Source organism: Staurois parvus, unplaced genomic scaffold (assembly GCF_062004578.1).
Source record: "Staurois parvus isolate SC_StPar_1 unplaced genomic scaffold, SC_StPar_1.0 ptg000887l, whole genome shotgun sequence".
NCBI classification, from domain to species: domain Eukaryota; kingdom Metazoa; phylum Chordata; class Amphibia; order Anura; family Ranidae; genus Staurois; species Staurois parvus.
Window position 1 is genome coordinate 377563 of NW_028318683.1, and position 16669 is coordinate 394231.

A 16669-nucleotide genomic window follows, 5' to 3' on the forward strand; every position below is an offset into this window, starting at 1 on the left:
ACAAGAATGAAAACAAGAATGAAAAGAAGAATGAAAAGAAGAAGAAGAATGAAAAGAAGAATGAGAAGAAGAATGAAAAGAAGAATGAGATGAAGAATGAGAAGAATGAAAAGAAGATTGAGAAGAATGAAAATAAGAATGAAAAGAAGAAGAAGAAGAATGAAAAGAAGAAGAAGAATGAAAAGAAGAATGAAAAGAAGAAGAAGAATCTTTTCATTCTTCTTTTCATTCTTCTTCTTCTTCTTTTCATTTTTCTTCTTCTTTTCATTCTTCTTTTCATTCTTCTTCTTCTTTTCATTCTTCTTTTCATTCTTCTTCTTCCTTTCATTCTTCTCATTCTTCTTTTCATTCTTCTTCTTCTTCTTTTCATTCTTCTTTTCATTCTTCTTCTTCTTCTTTTCATTCTTCTTTTCATTCTTCTCATTCTTCTTTTCATTCTTCTTCTCATTCTTCTTTTCATTCTTCTTCTTTTCATTCTTCTTTTCATTCTTCTCATTCTTCTTTTCTTCTTCATGAAAAGAAGAATGAGAAGAAGAATGAAAAGAAGAATGAAAAGAAGAAGAAGAATGAAAATAAGAATGAGAAGAAGAATGAAAAGAAGAATGAAAAGAAGAATGAGAAGAATGAAAAGAAGAATGAAAAGAAGAAGAAGAATGAAAAGAAGAATGAGAAGAAGAATGAAAAGAAGAATGAGAAGAAGAATGAGAAGAATGAAAAGAAGAATGAGAAGAATTAAAAGAAGAATGAAAAGAAGAAGAAGAAGAATGAAAAGAAGAAGAAGAATGAAAAGAAGAATGAAAAGAAGAAGAAGAAGAATCTTTTCATTCTTCTCATTCTTCTTTTCATTCTTCTTTTCATTCTTCTTCTTCTTCTTTTCATTCTTCTTCTTCTTTTCATTCTTCTTTTCATTCTTCTTCTTCTTCTTTTCATTCTTCTTCTTCTTTTCATTCTTCTTTTCATTCTTCTTCTTCTTCTTCTTTTCATTCTTCTTCTTCTTTTCATTCTTCTTTTCATTCTTCTCATTCTTCTTTTCATTCTTCTCATTCTTCTTTTCATTCTTCTTCTCATTCTTCTTTTCATTCTTCTCATTCTTCTTTTCTTCTTCATGAAAAGAAGAATGAGAAGAAGAATGAAATGAAGAATGAAAAGAAGAAGAAGAATGAGAAGAAGAATGAAAAGAAGAATGAGAAGAATGAAAAGAAGAAGAATGAAAAGAAGAATGAGAAGAAGAATGAAAAGAAGAATGAGAAGAAGAATGAGAAGAATGAAAAGAAGAATGAGAAGAATGAAAAGAAGAATGAAAAGAAGAAGAAGAAGAAGAATGAAAAGAAGAAGAAGAATGAATGAAAAGAAGAATGAAAAGAAGAAGAATGAAAAGAAGAATGAGAAGAAGAATGAAAAGAAGAATGAAAAGAAGAATGAGAAGAATGAAAAGAAGAATGAAAAGAAGAAGAAGAATGAAAAGAAGAATGAGAAGAAGAATGAAAAGAAGAATGAGAAGAAGAATGAGAAGAATGAAAAGAAGAATGAGAAGAATGAAAAGAAGAATGAAAAGAAGAAGAAGAAGAATGAAAAGAAGAAGAAGAATGAAAAGAAGAATGAAAAGAAGAAGAAGAATCTTTTCATTCTTCTCATTCTTCTTTTCATTCTTCTTCTTCTTTTCATTCTTCTTCTTCTTTTCATTATTCTTTTCATCCTACTTCTTCTTCTTCTTCTTCTTCATCCTCATCCTCATCCTCTTCTTCTCTTCTGAGGATGAGGATGAAGAAGAAGAAGAAGAAGAAGTAGGATGAAAATAAGAAGAATTCCAAGCCGGCAAAAAGTGTATCTGCAGAGCTCCTCTATTCTGCAGATACACTTAGAGGAGCTCTGCAGATACACTTTTTGCCGGTTTGGAATTCTTCTTATTTTCATCTACTTCTTCTTCTTCTTCTTCTTCATCCTCATCCTCGGAAGAAGAAGAAGAGGATGAGGATGAAGAAGAAGAAGAAGTAGGATGAAAATAAGAAGAATTCCAAGCCGGCAAAAAGTGTATCTGCAGAGCTCCTCTATTTCTGACAGTTCTCTGACATAGAACTGTCAGAAATAGAGGAGCTCTGCAGATACACTTTTTGCCGGCTTGGAATTCTTCTTATTTTCATCCTACTTCTTCTTCTTCATCCTCTTCTTCTTCTTCTGAGGATGAGGATGAAGAAGAAGAAGAAGAAGAAGTAGGATGAAAATAAGAAGAATTCCAAGCCGGCAAAAAGTGTATCTGCAGAGCTCCTCTAAGTGTATCTGCAGAATAGAGGAGCTCTGCAGATACACTTTTTGCCGGCTTGGAATTCTTCTTATTTTCATCCTACTTCTTCTTCTTCATCCTCATCCTCAGAAGAAGAGGATGAGGATGAGGATGAAGAAGAAGAAGAAGTAGGATGAAAATAAGAATTCCAAGCCGGCAAAAAGTGTATCTGCAGAGCTCCGCTAAGTGTATCTGCAGAGCTCCGCTATTTCTGACAGTTCTCTGACATTCACTCCATACAGCGGTTGAAACATTGTATCTATTTGTTTCCATTTATGGAAACAAATAGATACAATGTTTCAACCGCTGTATGGAGTGAATGTCAGAGAACTGTCAGAAATAGGCTATTTCTGACAGTTCTCTGACATTCAATACTCCATACAGCGGTTGAGGAGTGAATGTCAGAGAACTGTCAGAAATAGCCTATTTCTGACAGTTCTGTGACATTCACTCCATACAGTGGTTGAAACATTGTATCTATTTGTTTCCATTTATGGAAACAAATAGATACAATGTTTCAACCGCTGTATGGAGTGAATGTCAGAGAACTGTCAGAAATAGCGGAGCTCTGCAGATACACTTTTTGCCGGCTTGGAATTCTTCTTATTTTCATCCTACTTCTTCTACTTCTTCATCCTCCTCCTCTTCTTCTTCTGAGGATGAGGATGAGGATGAAGAAGAAGAAGAAGAAGAAGAAATAGGATGAAAATAAGAAGAATTCCAAGCCGGCAAAAAGTGTATCTGCAGAGCTCCTCTAAGTGTATCTGCAGAATAGAGGAGCTCTGCAGATACACTTTTTGCCGGCTTGGAATTCTTCTTATTTTCATCCTACTTCTTCTTCTTCTTCTTCTTCTTCATCCTCATCCTCTTCTTCTTCTTCTGAGGATGAGGATGAGGATGAAGAAGAAGAAGAAGTAGGATGAAAATAAGAAGAATTCCAAGCCGGCAAAAAGTGTATCTGCAGAGCTCCTCTAAGTGTATCTGCAGAATACAGGAGCTCTGCAGATACACTTTTTGCCGGCTTGGAATTCTTCTTATTTTCATCCTACTTCTTCTTCTTCTTCTTCTTCTCTTCCTCTTCATCCTCATCCTCTTCTCTTCTTCTGAGGATGAGGATGAAGAAGAAGAAGAAGTAGGATGAAAATAAGAAGAATTCCAAGCCGGCAAAAAGTGTATCTGCAGAGCTTCGCTAAGTGTATCTGCAGAGCTCCGCTAAGTGTATCTGCAGAGCTCAGCGGTTGAAACATTGTATCTATTTGTTTCCATTTATGGAAACAAATAGATACAATGTTTCAACCGCTGTAAATGTGAATGTCAGAGAACTGTCAGAAATAGAGGAGCTCTGCAGATACACTTAGCGGAGCTCTGCAGATACACTTTTTGCCGGTTTGGAATTCTTCTTATTTTCATCCTACTTCTTCTTCTTCTTCATCCTCATCCTCAGAAGAAGAAGAAGAGGATGAGGATGAAGAAGAAGAAGAAGTAGGATGAAAATAAGAAGAATTCCAAGCCGGCAAAAAGTGTATCTGCAGAGCTCCGCTATTTCTGACAGTTCTCTGACATTCACTCCATACAGCGGTTGAAACATTGTATCTATTTGTTTCCATAAATGGAAACAAATAGATACAATGTTTCAACCACTGTATGGAGTGAATGTCACAGAACTGTCAGAAATAGGCTATTTCTGACAGTTCTCTGACATTCACTCCTCAACCGCTGTATGGAGTATTGAATGTCAGAGAACTGTCAGAAATAGCCTATTTCTGACAGTTCTCTGACATTCACTCCATACAGCGGTTGAAACATTGTATCTATTTGTTTCCATAAATGGAAACAAATAGATACAATGTTTCAACCGCTGTATGGAGTGAATGTCAGAGAACTGTCAGAAATAGCGGAGCTCTGCAGATACACTTAGCGGAGCTCTGCAGATACACTTTTTGCCGGCTTGGAATTCTTATTTTCATCCTACTTCTTCTTCTTCTTCTTCTTCATCCTCATCCTCATCCTCTTCTTCTTCTTCTGAGGATGAGGATGAGGATGAAGAAGAAGAAGAAGAAGAAGAAGAAGTAGGATGAAAATAAGAAGAATTCCAAGCCGGCAAAAAGTGTATCTGCAGAGCTCCTCTAAGTGTATCTGCAGAATAGAGGAGCTCTGCAGATACACTTTTTGCCGGCTTGGAATTCTTCTTATTTTCATCCTACTTCTTCTTCTTCTTCTTCTTCTTCCTCTTCATCCTCATCCTCTTCTTCTTCTTCTGAGGATGAGGATGAAGAAGAAGAAGAAGAAGGAGTAGGATGAAAATAAGAAGAATTCCAAGCCGGCAAAAAGTGTATCTGCAGAGCTCCGCTAAGTGTATCTGCAGAGCTCCGCTAAGTGTATCTGCAGAGCTCAGCGGTTGAAACATTGTATCTATTTGTTTCCATTTATGGAAACAAATAGATACAATGTTTCAACCGCTGTATGGAGTGAATGTCAGAGAACTGTCAGAAATAGCGGAGCTCCGCTATTTCTGACAGTTCTCTGACATTCACTCCATACAGCGAAGAAGAAGAAGAAGTAGGATGAAAATAAGAAGAATTCCAAGCCGGCAAAAAGTGTATCTGCAGAGCTCCGTTAAGTGTATCTGCAGAGCTCCGCTAAGTGTATCTGCAGAGCTCCGCTAAGTGTATCTGCAGAGCTCCGCTAAGAAATAGCGGAGCTCTGCAGATACAATTTTTGCCGGCTTGGAATTCTCCTTCTTCTCATCCTTCTTCTTCTCATCCTTCTCCTTCTTCTCATCCTTCTTCTTCTTCTCATCCTTCTTCTTCTTCTCATCCTTCTCCTTCTTCTCATCCTTCTCCTTCTTCTCATCCTTCTCCTTCTTCTCATCCTTCTCCTTCTCCTTCTTCTCATCCTTCTCCTTCTCCTTCTTCTCATCCTTCTCCTTCTCCTTCCTCATCTCCAAGGGCATTTAAATTAAAGGTACAGTGTTCTGCACTAATTTAAAGGCTCTCTGAAGCCTAGAAACCCTTTTTATAAGTTAAATTCGTAGCGAATAAATTCGCATCGAATCGAATTTCTTCCTTAAATTCGGCGAATCAGCCGAATCGAATTTTTGAATAATTCGCTCATCTCTAGTCGCAAGCAATCAACCATATTAACAATAACAGGCTTTTGATTGGACAAGCCAAAGTTTGGCTTTTAAAGTGAATAACATATCAATAGATCAATTGAATACTTAACTTGCACAGTAACATTTCCTACTAGGGAAGGATTATGAGAAAAAGAAATGTAAGATATGGTAAGGGATAAGGAGGGGATGGAGAAAATGGATGATGAGAAGGAAAATATGTTAATGTGAAAGTGGGATGAAAATGAACAGAGAATAATATCAGGTAGTAACTTTCAAACTAATATACAGGATGCAGCAGAACAAAGCTGGCCACACTCTGGTAGATTTTCAAATGAAGGTTCGTAAGAAAATTAGTACCAACATTTGTATGAAAATTCTCAGTACATTTGATGACTAGGTGAATGTCATTCAAGAGTACTTCAAAACTTTGTTTGCTTTTAGGAATGTATTTAAAAAAAATATATATATATATATACAGTTGCAAGAAAAAAGTTTGTGAACCCCTTGGGATTACGTGGAGTTTTGCATGAATTGGGGATAAAATGTGCTCTGAACGTCATCTACGTCACAACAATAGAAGAACACAGTCTGCAGAACATAATACTACACAAACATTAGATGTTGCCATGGTTTAATTGCACATAACATGTAAACATTCACAGTGCAGGAAGGAAAAAGTATGTGAGGCCTTAGCTTAATGACTGCTCCCAGAGCTAATTGGAGCCAGGAGTGAGCCAACCTTGACTCCAATCAGTGTGATGATATTGGATGTGTTGCTGACAGCTGTCCTGCCCTTAAAAAACACACACCTGTTTTGGGTTTATTGGTTTCAAGAAGCACTGTCTGATGTGAACCATGCCTCGCAGAAAAGAGCTCTCAGAAGACCTACCATCAAGAATTGTTGACTTGCATGAAGCTGGAAAGGGTTACAAAAGTATCTCCAAAAGCCTTGATGTTCATGTGTCCACGGTAAGACAGACTGTCTACAAATGGAGAAAGTTTAGCACTGTTGCTACTCTCCCTAGGCGTGGTCGTCCTGTAAAAATGACTGCAAGAGCACAGCGCAGAATGCTGCATGAGGTAAAGAAGAATCCCAGAGTGTCAGCTAAAGACCTACAGAAATCTTTGGCACATGCTAACATTTTTGTTGACACATCTACAATAAGGAAAACATTAAACAAGAATGGAGTACATGGGAGGACACCACGGAGGAAGCCATTGCTGTCCAAAAAGAAGACTGCAGCACGTTTGAAGTTTGCAAAAGAGCACCTGGATGTTCCACAGCACTACTGGCAAAATATACTGTGGACAGATGAAACCAAAATTGAGTTGTTTGGGAAGAACACACAACACTATGTGTGGAGAAAAAAAGGCACAGCACACCAACATCAAAACCTCATCCCCACTGTAAAACATGGCGGAGGGAGCATCATGGTTTGGGGCTGCTTTGCTGCCTCAGGGCCTGGACGGATTGTTTTCATTGATGGGAAATGAATTCCAGAGTTTATCAAGACATTTTGCAGGAAAACGTACGACCATCTGTCCGCCAACTGAAGCTCCGCAGAGGATGGGTGATGCAACAGGACAATGACCCAAAGCATACAAGTAATTCCACAAAACAATGGCTGCAACAGCACAGAATACGCGGAGTAGCGGTTGGAGTGGCCAAGTCAGAGTCCTGACCTCAACCCGATTGAAATGCTGTGGCATGACCTTAAGAGAGCGATTCACGCCAGACATCCCAAGAATATTGCTACACTGAAACAGTTTTGTGAAGAGGAGTGGTCCAAAATGACTCCAGATCGTTGTGCAGGTCTGATCTACAACTACAGGAAACGTTTGGTTGAGGTTATTGCTGCCAAAGGAGGGTCAACCAGTTATTAAGTCCAAAGGTTCACATACTTTTTCCTCCCTGCACTGTGAATGTTTACATGTTATGTGCAATTAAACCATGGCAACATCTAATGTCTGTGCAGTATTATGTTCAGCAGACTGTGTTCTTCTATTGTTGTGACTTAGATGACATTCAGAGCACATTTTATGCCCAATTCATGAAAAACTCCACGTAATCCTGAGGGGTTCACATAGTTTTTTTTGCAACTGTGTATATATATATATATATATATATAATAAACGTATCATATCTTGTATGAATTATTGTTCAGATGTGTTGTACACTACATGGAGCAATGTTTGTGCAAATCTATTATGCCAGGCATGTACGGTGATTTCCACTATCTGGCACTAGTCAGCTGTAGGGAGTAAATGAACGATAATAGTTCTAGAGGAAGGGAGGGAATGAATTGATTCCCAGATATAAAAGCCAGTTTGGGTGAGGGGGGCATAGTTTGCATCATAACTTCAGAAATAAGATGAAATACCAACAGGAACACAAAGATCTGCAGGCCCAAAGGACATGACAGGGGGACCCAAAGGTTCCACATAGTCTTCAGCACTGGGAAGGGGTGTAAGTTAGAGAGCCTGCATGGTGTGATATACCATTTGTGCAATATTTCACACAATGACTCCCGGTGATTAGTAAAATGGGATGCTTTGTATGTAAAACGTAAGACTTTTTGCCATGCAGACTCTATAAATTGCTTTGCTAGTACTGTTTCCCATGTGCCCATTGTAGGAGTTTTTGAAAAGGTACAGTATGCCTACCAATCAAAAAATTCTAAAAAAATAAAATGATAAAAACCCCTTTCCTGGGGCACAAAGGATTAAAAAAATTAGTAAACTGAGTATCTAGCTCAGTCTAAATTTTAAAGTTGTGTTTGTGGATGGTATCCCAAGTTCCTGCTGCTGAACATCAAAGGGTATAATGATGTGTTGAGTAAGTAGGTTCCTAATGGAGTCTCTATCTTGTGCTTTCCATGCTCTGATATCTAGATCCAGGATGAATAAAGGTAGAGTATCTATGGTGAGGACATTTTTAAACAGACCACTTAGACTTCTATGTTAATAGGTTGTTACATTTCCAACATCTGTAATATTCCTGATGTCTATATTATTTTGTGTGTATCTCACATAGATGTTCAAATTAACACCTGTCAAGCAAGGCATGCTCTGACTTCAGAGGAGAAGCTACACTCTGCCTTATAGGGGCTTTTAAACAACACGGGAGACTTCAGAAATATTAATCTGCGTAATATTAAACTACCCCAAGGACACAACAAAGACACGGGGCTATGCACAGTGCCATAACTCCATCTTTTGGGCTTAACATTACAGTAGGAAATGGCAAAGAACTGCACTGGGGGAGGCAAGGGGTGTCATGTGTTGCCTTATACCAGACAGTACCTGGCATGTCTGTGAGCTTCTGCAGTGAATCTGAGCCATGTAGGAGCATGAGAAATTTAATAAAAGACTTTTTAGAGTGCCACCGTTCAGAAAATCTGTTACTTTGACAAGTATTAGCAAATTACCCTAATGCTAGCAGTGCCATAGTTATAGAGGATAGCACGGATCTCTGCTTGTTCATTTCTGACAATGGAATAGGGAAGTTTGAGGTCAATGAAAAAATCTTTCCTAGCCACAATATCGTATGGATCAGAAACACAGATTCCTGTGAAAAAAATAAATAGATAAATTACAAACATCATATGGTACATCAATGGAAAAGAGTACTTTTAAAACATGAACACATATATATTCAACATATATTAGCATATACACTCAGCGGCCACTTTATTAGGGGCGCCTGTTCAATTGCTTTCTAACACAAATCACATGGCAGCAACTCAATGAATTTAGGCATGTAGACGTGGTGAAGACAGATTGCTGAATTTCAAAATGAGCATCAGAATGGAGAAGAGAGGGGATTTAAGTGACTTTGAACATGGCATGGTTTTTTGGTGCCAGATGGGCTGGTCTGAGTATTTCAAAAACTGCTGATCTACTGGGATTTTAATGCTTAACCATCTCTAGGGTTTACAGAGAATGGTCTGAAAAAGATAAAATATCCAGTGAGTGGCAGATGTGTGGACGAAAATGCCTTGTTGGTGTCAGAGGTCAGAGGAGAATGGGCAGACTGGTTTGGGATGATAGAAAGGCAACAGTAACCCATGTCATTGTAGACCAAAATCTCTGAGGAATGTTTCCAACACCTTGTTGAATCTATGCCATGAAGAATTAAGGCAGTTCTGAAGGCAAAAGGGGGTCCAACCCGGTACTAGCAAGGTGTATCTAATAAAGTGGCTGGTGAGTGTAAATACTTTATATTCAAGGATGCAAAGCAAGTTCTCCAACTTGATCTTGTAACTCTGCCATTTTCCTGGGCTTTGAATAAATGACATTTCGAGCCCTTCAGCTTGTCTAATGCAGGCCATAGATGGGTCGAAAATAGGCCGATTTTTCAGCCGAAAATAAAATCGGCCGATTTTCGGATCGTCAGTGGGCTAATTGTTTGGCCGTTTTTCGGTATTTTGGCAGATTTTTTTATATCGGTAAAGTTGGAAAAAATCGACTTTACTGATAAAATTTTGCCGATCGGCCGATTTTCACGGCAATGATGGGCAAATCGGCCGATCTTTTTACCGATAAAAAAATCTGTGCATGAGCAGTGACCTGCAAGAGGAAGACAAAAAGAAGAAGAAAAAAGAAGAAGAGGATGAAGAAGAAGAAAAGGAACAGGAAGAAGAAGAGGAAGAAGAAGAGGATGAAGAAGAGGATGAAGAAGAGGATGAAGAAGAGGATGAAGAAGAGGAAGAAGAAGAAGAAGAAGAAGATGAAGAAGAGGATGTAGAAGAAGAGGAAGATGAAGATGAAGAAGAAGATGAAGATGAAGAAGAGGATGAAGAAGAAGAAGAGGATGAAGAAGAAGAGGATGAAGAAGAAGAAGATGAAGAGGATGAAGAAGCAGAAGAAGAAGAAGAGGATGAAGATGAAGAAGAAGAGGATGAAGAAGAGGATGAAGAAGATGAAGAAGAGGATGAAGAAGAAGAAGAGGATGAAGAAGAAGAAGAGGATGAAGAAGAGGGAGAAGAAGAAGAGGATAAAGAAGAAGAGGAATTCCAGTCCGGCAAAAAGTGTCCCTGCAGAGAGCTCCGCTATTTCTTTGACAGTTCCTTGACATTTATAGCGGTTGCAACAATGTATCTGTTTCCGAATAAAAACATCTGTATCCTAAATGGATACAAATAGATACATTGTTGCAACCGCTATAAATGTCAAAGAACTGTCAAAGAAATAGCGGAGCTCTCTGCAGGGACGCTTTTTGCCGGCTGTAGACGGGATGAAAATCGGCCGATTTTTTTTTTACCGTTGCTGGTAACGTCGGCCGCTTGAACGACCGATTTTTCGTTTTTTTAAAGAAAAATCTGCCGATTGTCGACCCATCTATGGCCTGCATTGATAAAATATGAGCATTAAACCTTTTGCGTCCGTTTTTGAATTTTTTTTGCACATGTTTAAAAAATAATTTTAGGCCTGAAGATTACACAAAACCCCCAAACATTATATATTTTCTGAAAGCACACACTAGAAAATAAAATAGTCGTTGTTCCAATTTTTTATGATATTACCGCAAAGGTCTAGGAAACACAAAATTTCTGTAAAAAACACAATAAAGTGAATTTTAGGGCAAACAAATGCAATAAATTACCCAGCATTTTGGTAAAATACAAAAGATGATCTGGCACCGAGTAAATATAATACCCAACATGTCAACCCTTAATTCTATTCATTTCTGGCCGGAGAAAGTGACAGCGGTGACCATGAAGTGACATCATGTACGTCGCTTTTTGGGTCACAGCAAGAAGGGGATGGTGTGTGTCCGCTCTCCATACACTGTACGGACCTGGCAGCGAAAGAGTTAAAGCCTAAGTTTATTTATTTATTTTTTTTAATAATAATAATCAGCAGCACAAGGGTCAGGGACTTACATTCAATGAGAAGTGTCCCTTGTGTTGCTGACAGCTATCTTAGTTGAAATCCAAAGCCCTCCCCATACCCCCCCAGCAGTGATGCTCCGGGCATTAATATGATTGGATGGACCTGTCACAGGCCTTTTCAAAAGCATCAACAATTCCCATCCTTTAAGTCAACCTCCTCCATTCATACAAGCTGTATTAAAGCTCCCATCAATGACAGGAACTCTATGAATGGAGGACCTCTCATTCATCTGCCGTCTCTCAATAGCTTTTTATTGATGAAAACTATAGGACAGCTTCTATTACTTGAGGAGGGAGGAAAAGGGTAGGCATAGTTTGTACTCTTGACAAGTGACTGTGACAGTTCCAGCTGATTGTATTAGCCACCGCAGCACTAGAATATTGCCACTGCGGGGGTATGGGAGGCACAGGATATCAATCAAGAGAACAGGTAGCAGCATATGGGATATTTCTCTTTGAATATAAGTACTGTCCCTGGTTCTGAATTCTAAATAAAAAAGTAAACTAAACTTAGACTTTAAGTTTGAAGTTGTCTGCCTCACATACACTTTTGATCCTATATCCATACTTGGTGCAATTATTGAATTTTACATTTTTGCACCTGTGTAGTATCTAGAGAAAAAGATCACTAACCGCTGAAAACATAAAGCTCCTGCACAACATTAGAGACACCATGTCTGCAGACCAGACTAAGAACAAGGAAGACATCAGAGGTACTACCTTGGCAGGCCTTCGAGAACATTGATCATTCCAGTAGTGACTTCACAAAACTTCATTCCAAATCTGGTGATTCCAGTATTCAGAGGCAAACAGCAACAGCTGTGAGCAGGGGCGGACTGACAACTCATGGGGCCCCCGGGCAATAGGGGATCATGGGGCCCCTGTGTCCTTGACAAAACTCAAAAAAGCCTATGAAAAAGGTACCAGGGGCATCTCATGGGGCCCCCTACCGACCCCGGGCCCTCGGGCAGTGCCCGAGTTTCCAAATGGTCAGTCCGCCCCTGGCTGTGAGCATTATATAACCTCTTGTCTACCATGCCATTTATAAACATACCTTGTATAGCCCCCTTGTCTTAAAAAGGGGCTACTGGTTAAATTGTGCAATCTGTAATTGCACACGCAGGGGATTTTCACCAGAAAAACTAGTAACGAAAAATACTGAGCCACCTGACTCCTGCCTCAGCAGCGGTTCTTCTCACTGGTCTCTCAGACCATATCACTCAGCTTCCCCTGGCACTCTGGGCTTTCCTGGCTCACCTAGCCTGTAGTCACAGCTGTCAGCTGTATGGGCCACTTCTGGCCTCTTAATATGGGTTCTTCTGACATCCCAGGCTCTCTCACTCTTCTGAGACTTACAGATTCCCTCAGTTCCCAGGATTTGCCTAGTTTTTCCAGGTTTCTCAATCTCCTAGGCTCTCTCTTAGTCTCCCAAACTAAGACAGTCTCCCTTGTGTAGCTGCCTCAACTCTCTCTGCCAGAAGGACACATAATCTCTCTTCCAGCAGGGAGTGATGTCTCTTGAGTAAAACAGCTCTGTCTCCTAAGAGGAACACACTGTCTCCAAACGAGAGCACACCTCCCTCCTGGCTGGAGCCCTGTGCCTTTACGCTAAGGCCCCTTTAACACGAGCGGACAGAGCGGTCTGCTTGTTTGTTTTTCAAGTGGACCTGATCAAGCGCTCCATTGCTCTCTACACATGCCCGTTTACACCCACCTGCATCTGATCTGAACCTGTCCACTAAAAACAGACGGATGGAGATCCATTCCCCATCCATCAGATGGACCAGATTGGATGACAATAGAATAGAAATGGACAGGCGGTCTGTTTTCATTCGACAGCCCATAGAGGACAGCAGGCTGTGTCTGTGTCTGATCAGCACAAGCAGAACAAGCGGACCTGAGCAAGCGGATCTGCTGACCGTTCCACCCTGTGTGAAAGAGGCCTTAGATTTGCTTATAATGAGTATGCACACCTACACACTCACACAACCTGCAAGTTTCCAGTAAGACCTGGACAAAGAATTGAAAGCAGGGAATGAGACCCAGAGAAAACTGAACACCCAGTTTTCTGCACTCAGAGACAATGCTTTGGTGCCCTGCACTGTCATAGTACATACTGAACAAGGTGATTATGACATATGTAACCTAATATATTTCTTACCTTTTTCTTTGGATAAGCTCACAGCCAATACTTCCCATGTAGTTATGGAATCTTTTAAAGAAATATTGAGTGTCTTGGTTGAGATTCTGTAAGACAAACAGTATTTTTTTTTCAAATGTAAGTTTATTATTAATAAAGCAGTCTCCATGACAGACAATATATACATTTCAGGATACAAAGGCAGGATTCAGTTCAATGACTGGATACAAGAAACATCCTTGAGTAAGAATCAGATCTAATATTCGAGTCCAGAATCCAAATATTGGAAGAGGCAGGGAACAATAAAGAGCACTGAACAATGACATCACCGACAAGGGTCAGTATACGCACCCTGAAATAATGTAGCCCTGTATCCAAGAAACATTGATCTGTAACTCCCTTATTGGTAGAGAGAGTACTGCCCCTGTCAGGAATCCAACCGCGATAGCCTCTAGCACTCCACAGACCGGAATCCCCCAAGGCACGGAATCTAAGCTCTTACCTGCTTGTTCACCAGGGCCCCTGATGGTGGTGATGGAGTTGGAGCAGGCCGAGACCAGGTCGCAGCCCCTGGGTTCACCCAGCTGTGGTAGAGGCACTGTAGAAGGTGTATAGCGGGTAAGAGTCTGACGTGAGGAGGTAACTAGAGCAGCGTCGGGCAGGCCGGGTCAGTAACAGTGGTGGCAGTGTAGTACAGAATCAGCAGGCAGAGGGATAAACAGGTCACAAGCCGGGTTCGTCAACAGGAGGTCAGAACGTGTGGGGTTAAACAGGAGAATGGTCAGACAAAGCCAGGGATCAGAACAGGAGACGGACAGCAAATCAGGGTCAGGGAGGGTCGGCAACAAACAATCTACTCTCAGGAACTCAGGAACACAGATAAGACCATATGGCAATTGAGCATTGCAAGAGCCGGGTTTAAATAGCCTGCCCGACTCCTGACAGGCGCTCCTGGGTCCTAGTGCTTGCCCGGCGCTGTTATTGGTGACAGGCGCGCCTGGGTCCTAGTGCCTGTATGTTTTGTCAGGATTCTACGCATGTGCAGATTCGATCTTCTCATTCCCTGACAGCCCCACTCAGTTATTACAAGATAAAATCAAGTTACAAGATGAAGCAGACAGAGCTAGAACAGGAGCAGAAGGGAAAAGCAGGAAGGAAAGAGAAAATAAAAAAGGGGGGGAGGGGAAAAGTGGTTTTATCTGAGGGGGGATAAATAAGGCCTTTTTACTCAGTAGGGCCCAACTCAAAGATGGCTCCTCAGAATAGAAAAACATTCCACAGACCCTAAACCCCATGTTTTGGAATACACTTCTTGTTTGTGTTGTGAAGTCAGGACCAAGTCCTCCATCTGGTTCAATACCTCCGCTTTCATGTGCCATAGTAGGATGGACGGAGGTTGTGTACATTTCCAAGTAAGAGGAATGCATGATTTAGAAGCTTTAAGAAGACAGCAGAGGATTGACTTTTTGTATACTTCTGCTGGTAAGCAAAGAGACAAAGATGAGACAGAAACTATTCATGAGTATGTAGAAGAAACAAGGATGGATCATCCAACACCACATGATCAGCACCAGCATTTATCATTAGTAGTTGGGAAAAGTTTATGTAAGAGGGTAGGGGTATAATACCATCTAATGAGAATCTTAAAGTTAGTTTCTGGAAACTTTGTGCAGACTGAAGATTTCAGGGCAAACTAATTATGTTCATCCATGGAGAATCACTGAAGGCCCGACCTAAGTCTACTTTCCATTTGTCCAGAAAGGGTGGGTGGCAATCTCTAGAGGGTGTTATCAGGAGAGCATACATTTTACAAAGAGTATGAGGAAAAGTGCCCTTCTCAGAGTAGATTTCTTCAAAGGAGGTTAAGCTGCAGTTGAAGGGGATGAAGAATGCAAGGAACATAAATAATTATGTAGCTGCACAGCCCTCCAAAAGTACAAGCAAAAGGAACCCCTAGGATCAGTTAAACATGGAATAGAGGGCCAGTCTCTGGAGTCTAGTGGGAGGCCAGGGACTGCTAAGCCCCCAACTTGTTTAGGAAAAGTCAGGAGATAGCGACAGAGACAAGGCAGATAAATTTGGTGAGAAGAGTGTGAACCCTTTTGCGGTAGCTTGAGGGTAGAGAGATGGGTAATGCTTGAAACAAATATAAAGATTTTGGCAAAATGGATATTTTAACTAAGTTAAGTACATCTTCTAAACCAGGAGAAGAGACCGTGGAGCCATTTTTCCAATAGTGTAGGAACTGTATTGAAAAGCAGAGGAAAATTAAGACGGACCTTACATAGAAAAGCCTTGAGCATAAGAGCAAAGAGGAGCGGTGATAGGGGACACCCATGTCTAGTCCCATTGGGGATAGGAAAAGGGTCAGAAAGAATTCCATTCACCTGAGCTGACAGCTGAGAGTGTATGCTAAAAATCCAATGCATCATAGTGTCCCCTAATCCAATATGTTGGAGGACAACAAAGATAAGCTGCCAATTCACCCGATAGAATGCTTTTTCCACATCCATGCCCAAAAACACACAGGGGATGTGAGTCTACTTGCCAACATGAACAAGGTTCAGGACTTTTATGGTGTTGTCATGAGCATCTTAGGTTGGTATAAAACAAAACCTACTTTGTCTAAATTGACCAGTAGTAACAGGTGTTGCTGAAAGAGTGTGGCCAAAATCTTGGTAAAAAGCTCAGGGTCGCTCTCAGGAGCTCAGTGAAATCAAGTGTGGCACCGCGATAAGTTGCCACCTGTGCAATAAGTCCATCCGTGAAATTTCCTTGCTACTAAATATTACACGGTCAGCTGTTAGTGGTATTATAACAAAGTGGAAGCAACTGGGAACAACAGCAACTCAGCCACCAAGTGGTAGCCCACGTAAAATGACAGAACAGGGTCAGCGTATGCTGAAGCGCACAGTGCTCAGCAGTCACCAACTGTCTGCAGAGTCAATAGCTAAAGACCTCCAAACTTGGTGTGACCTTCAGATTAGCACAACAGTGCATAGAGAGCTTCATGGAATGGGTTTCCATGGTTGAGCAGCTGCATTCAAGCCTTACATCACCAAGTTCAATGCAAAGCGTCAAATACAGTGGTGTAAAGTACGCCACCACTGGACTCTAGAGCAGTGGAGATGTGTTCTCTGGAGTGATGAATCATGCTTCTCTGTCTAGCAATCGGATGGATGTGCCCGGGTTTGGCAGTTGCCACTTGTTATGTGAAAAGTGTAGGCTAATTGCTATTT

The 16669-nt window shown here is 40.5% G+C and overlaps 1 protein-coding gene across 1 annotated transcript in view; it reads right to left on the reverse strand.

Annotated features, from left to right (window-relative positions):
* Positions 1 to 16669, reverse strand: part of LOC149442412 (A.superbus venom factor 1-like) — a 209546-nt gene that overhangs the window by 67763 nt on the left and 125114 nt on the right. Inside the window, exons 20-21 of the mRNA XM_089656128.1 lie at positions 13452 to 13537; positions 8825 to 8964 (exon numbers count right to left, since the gene is read on the reverse strand). Of these exons, the coding sequence (XP_089512254.1) occupies positions 8825 to 8964; positions 13452 to 13537 (226 nt within the window). The remainder of the gene's footprint in view (positions 1 to 8824; positions 8965 to 13451; positions 13538 to 16669) is intronic.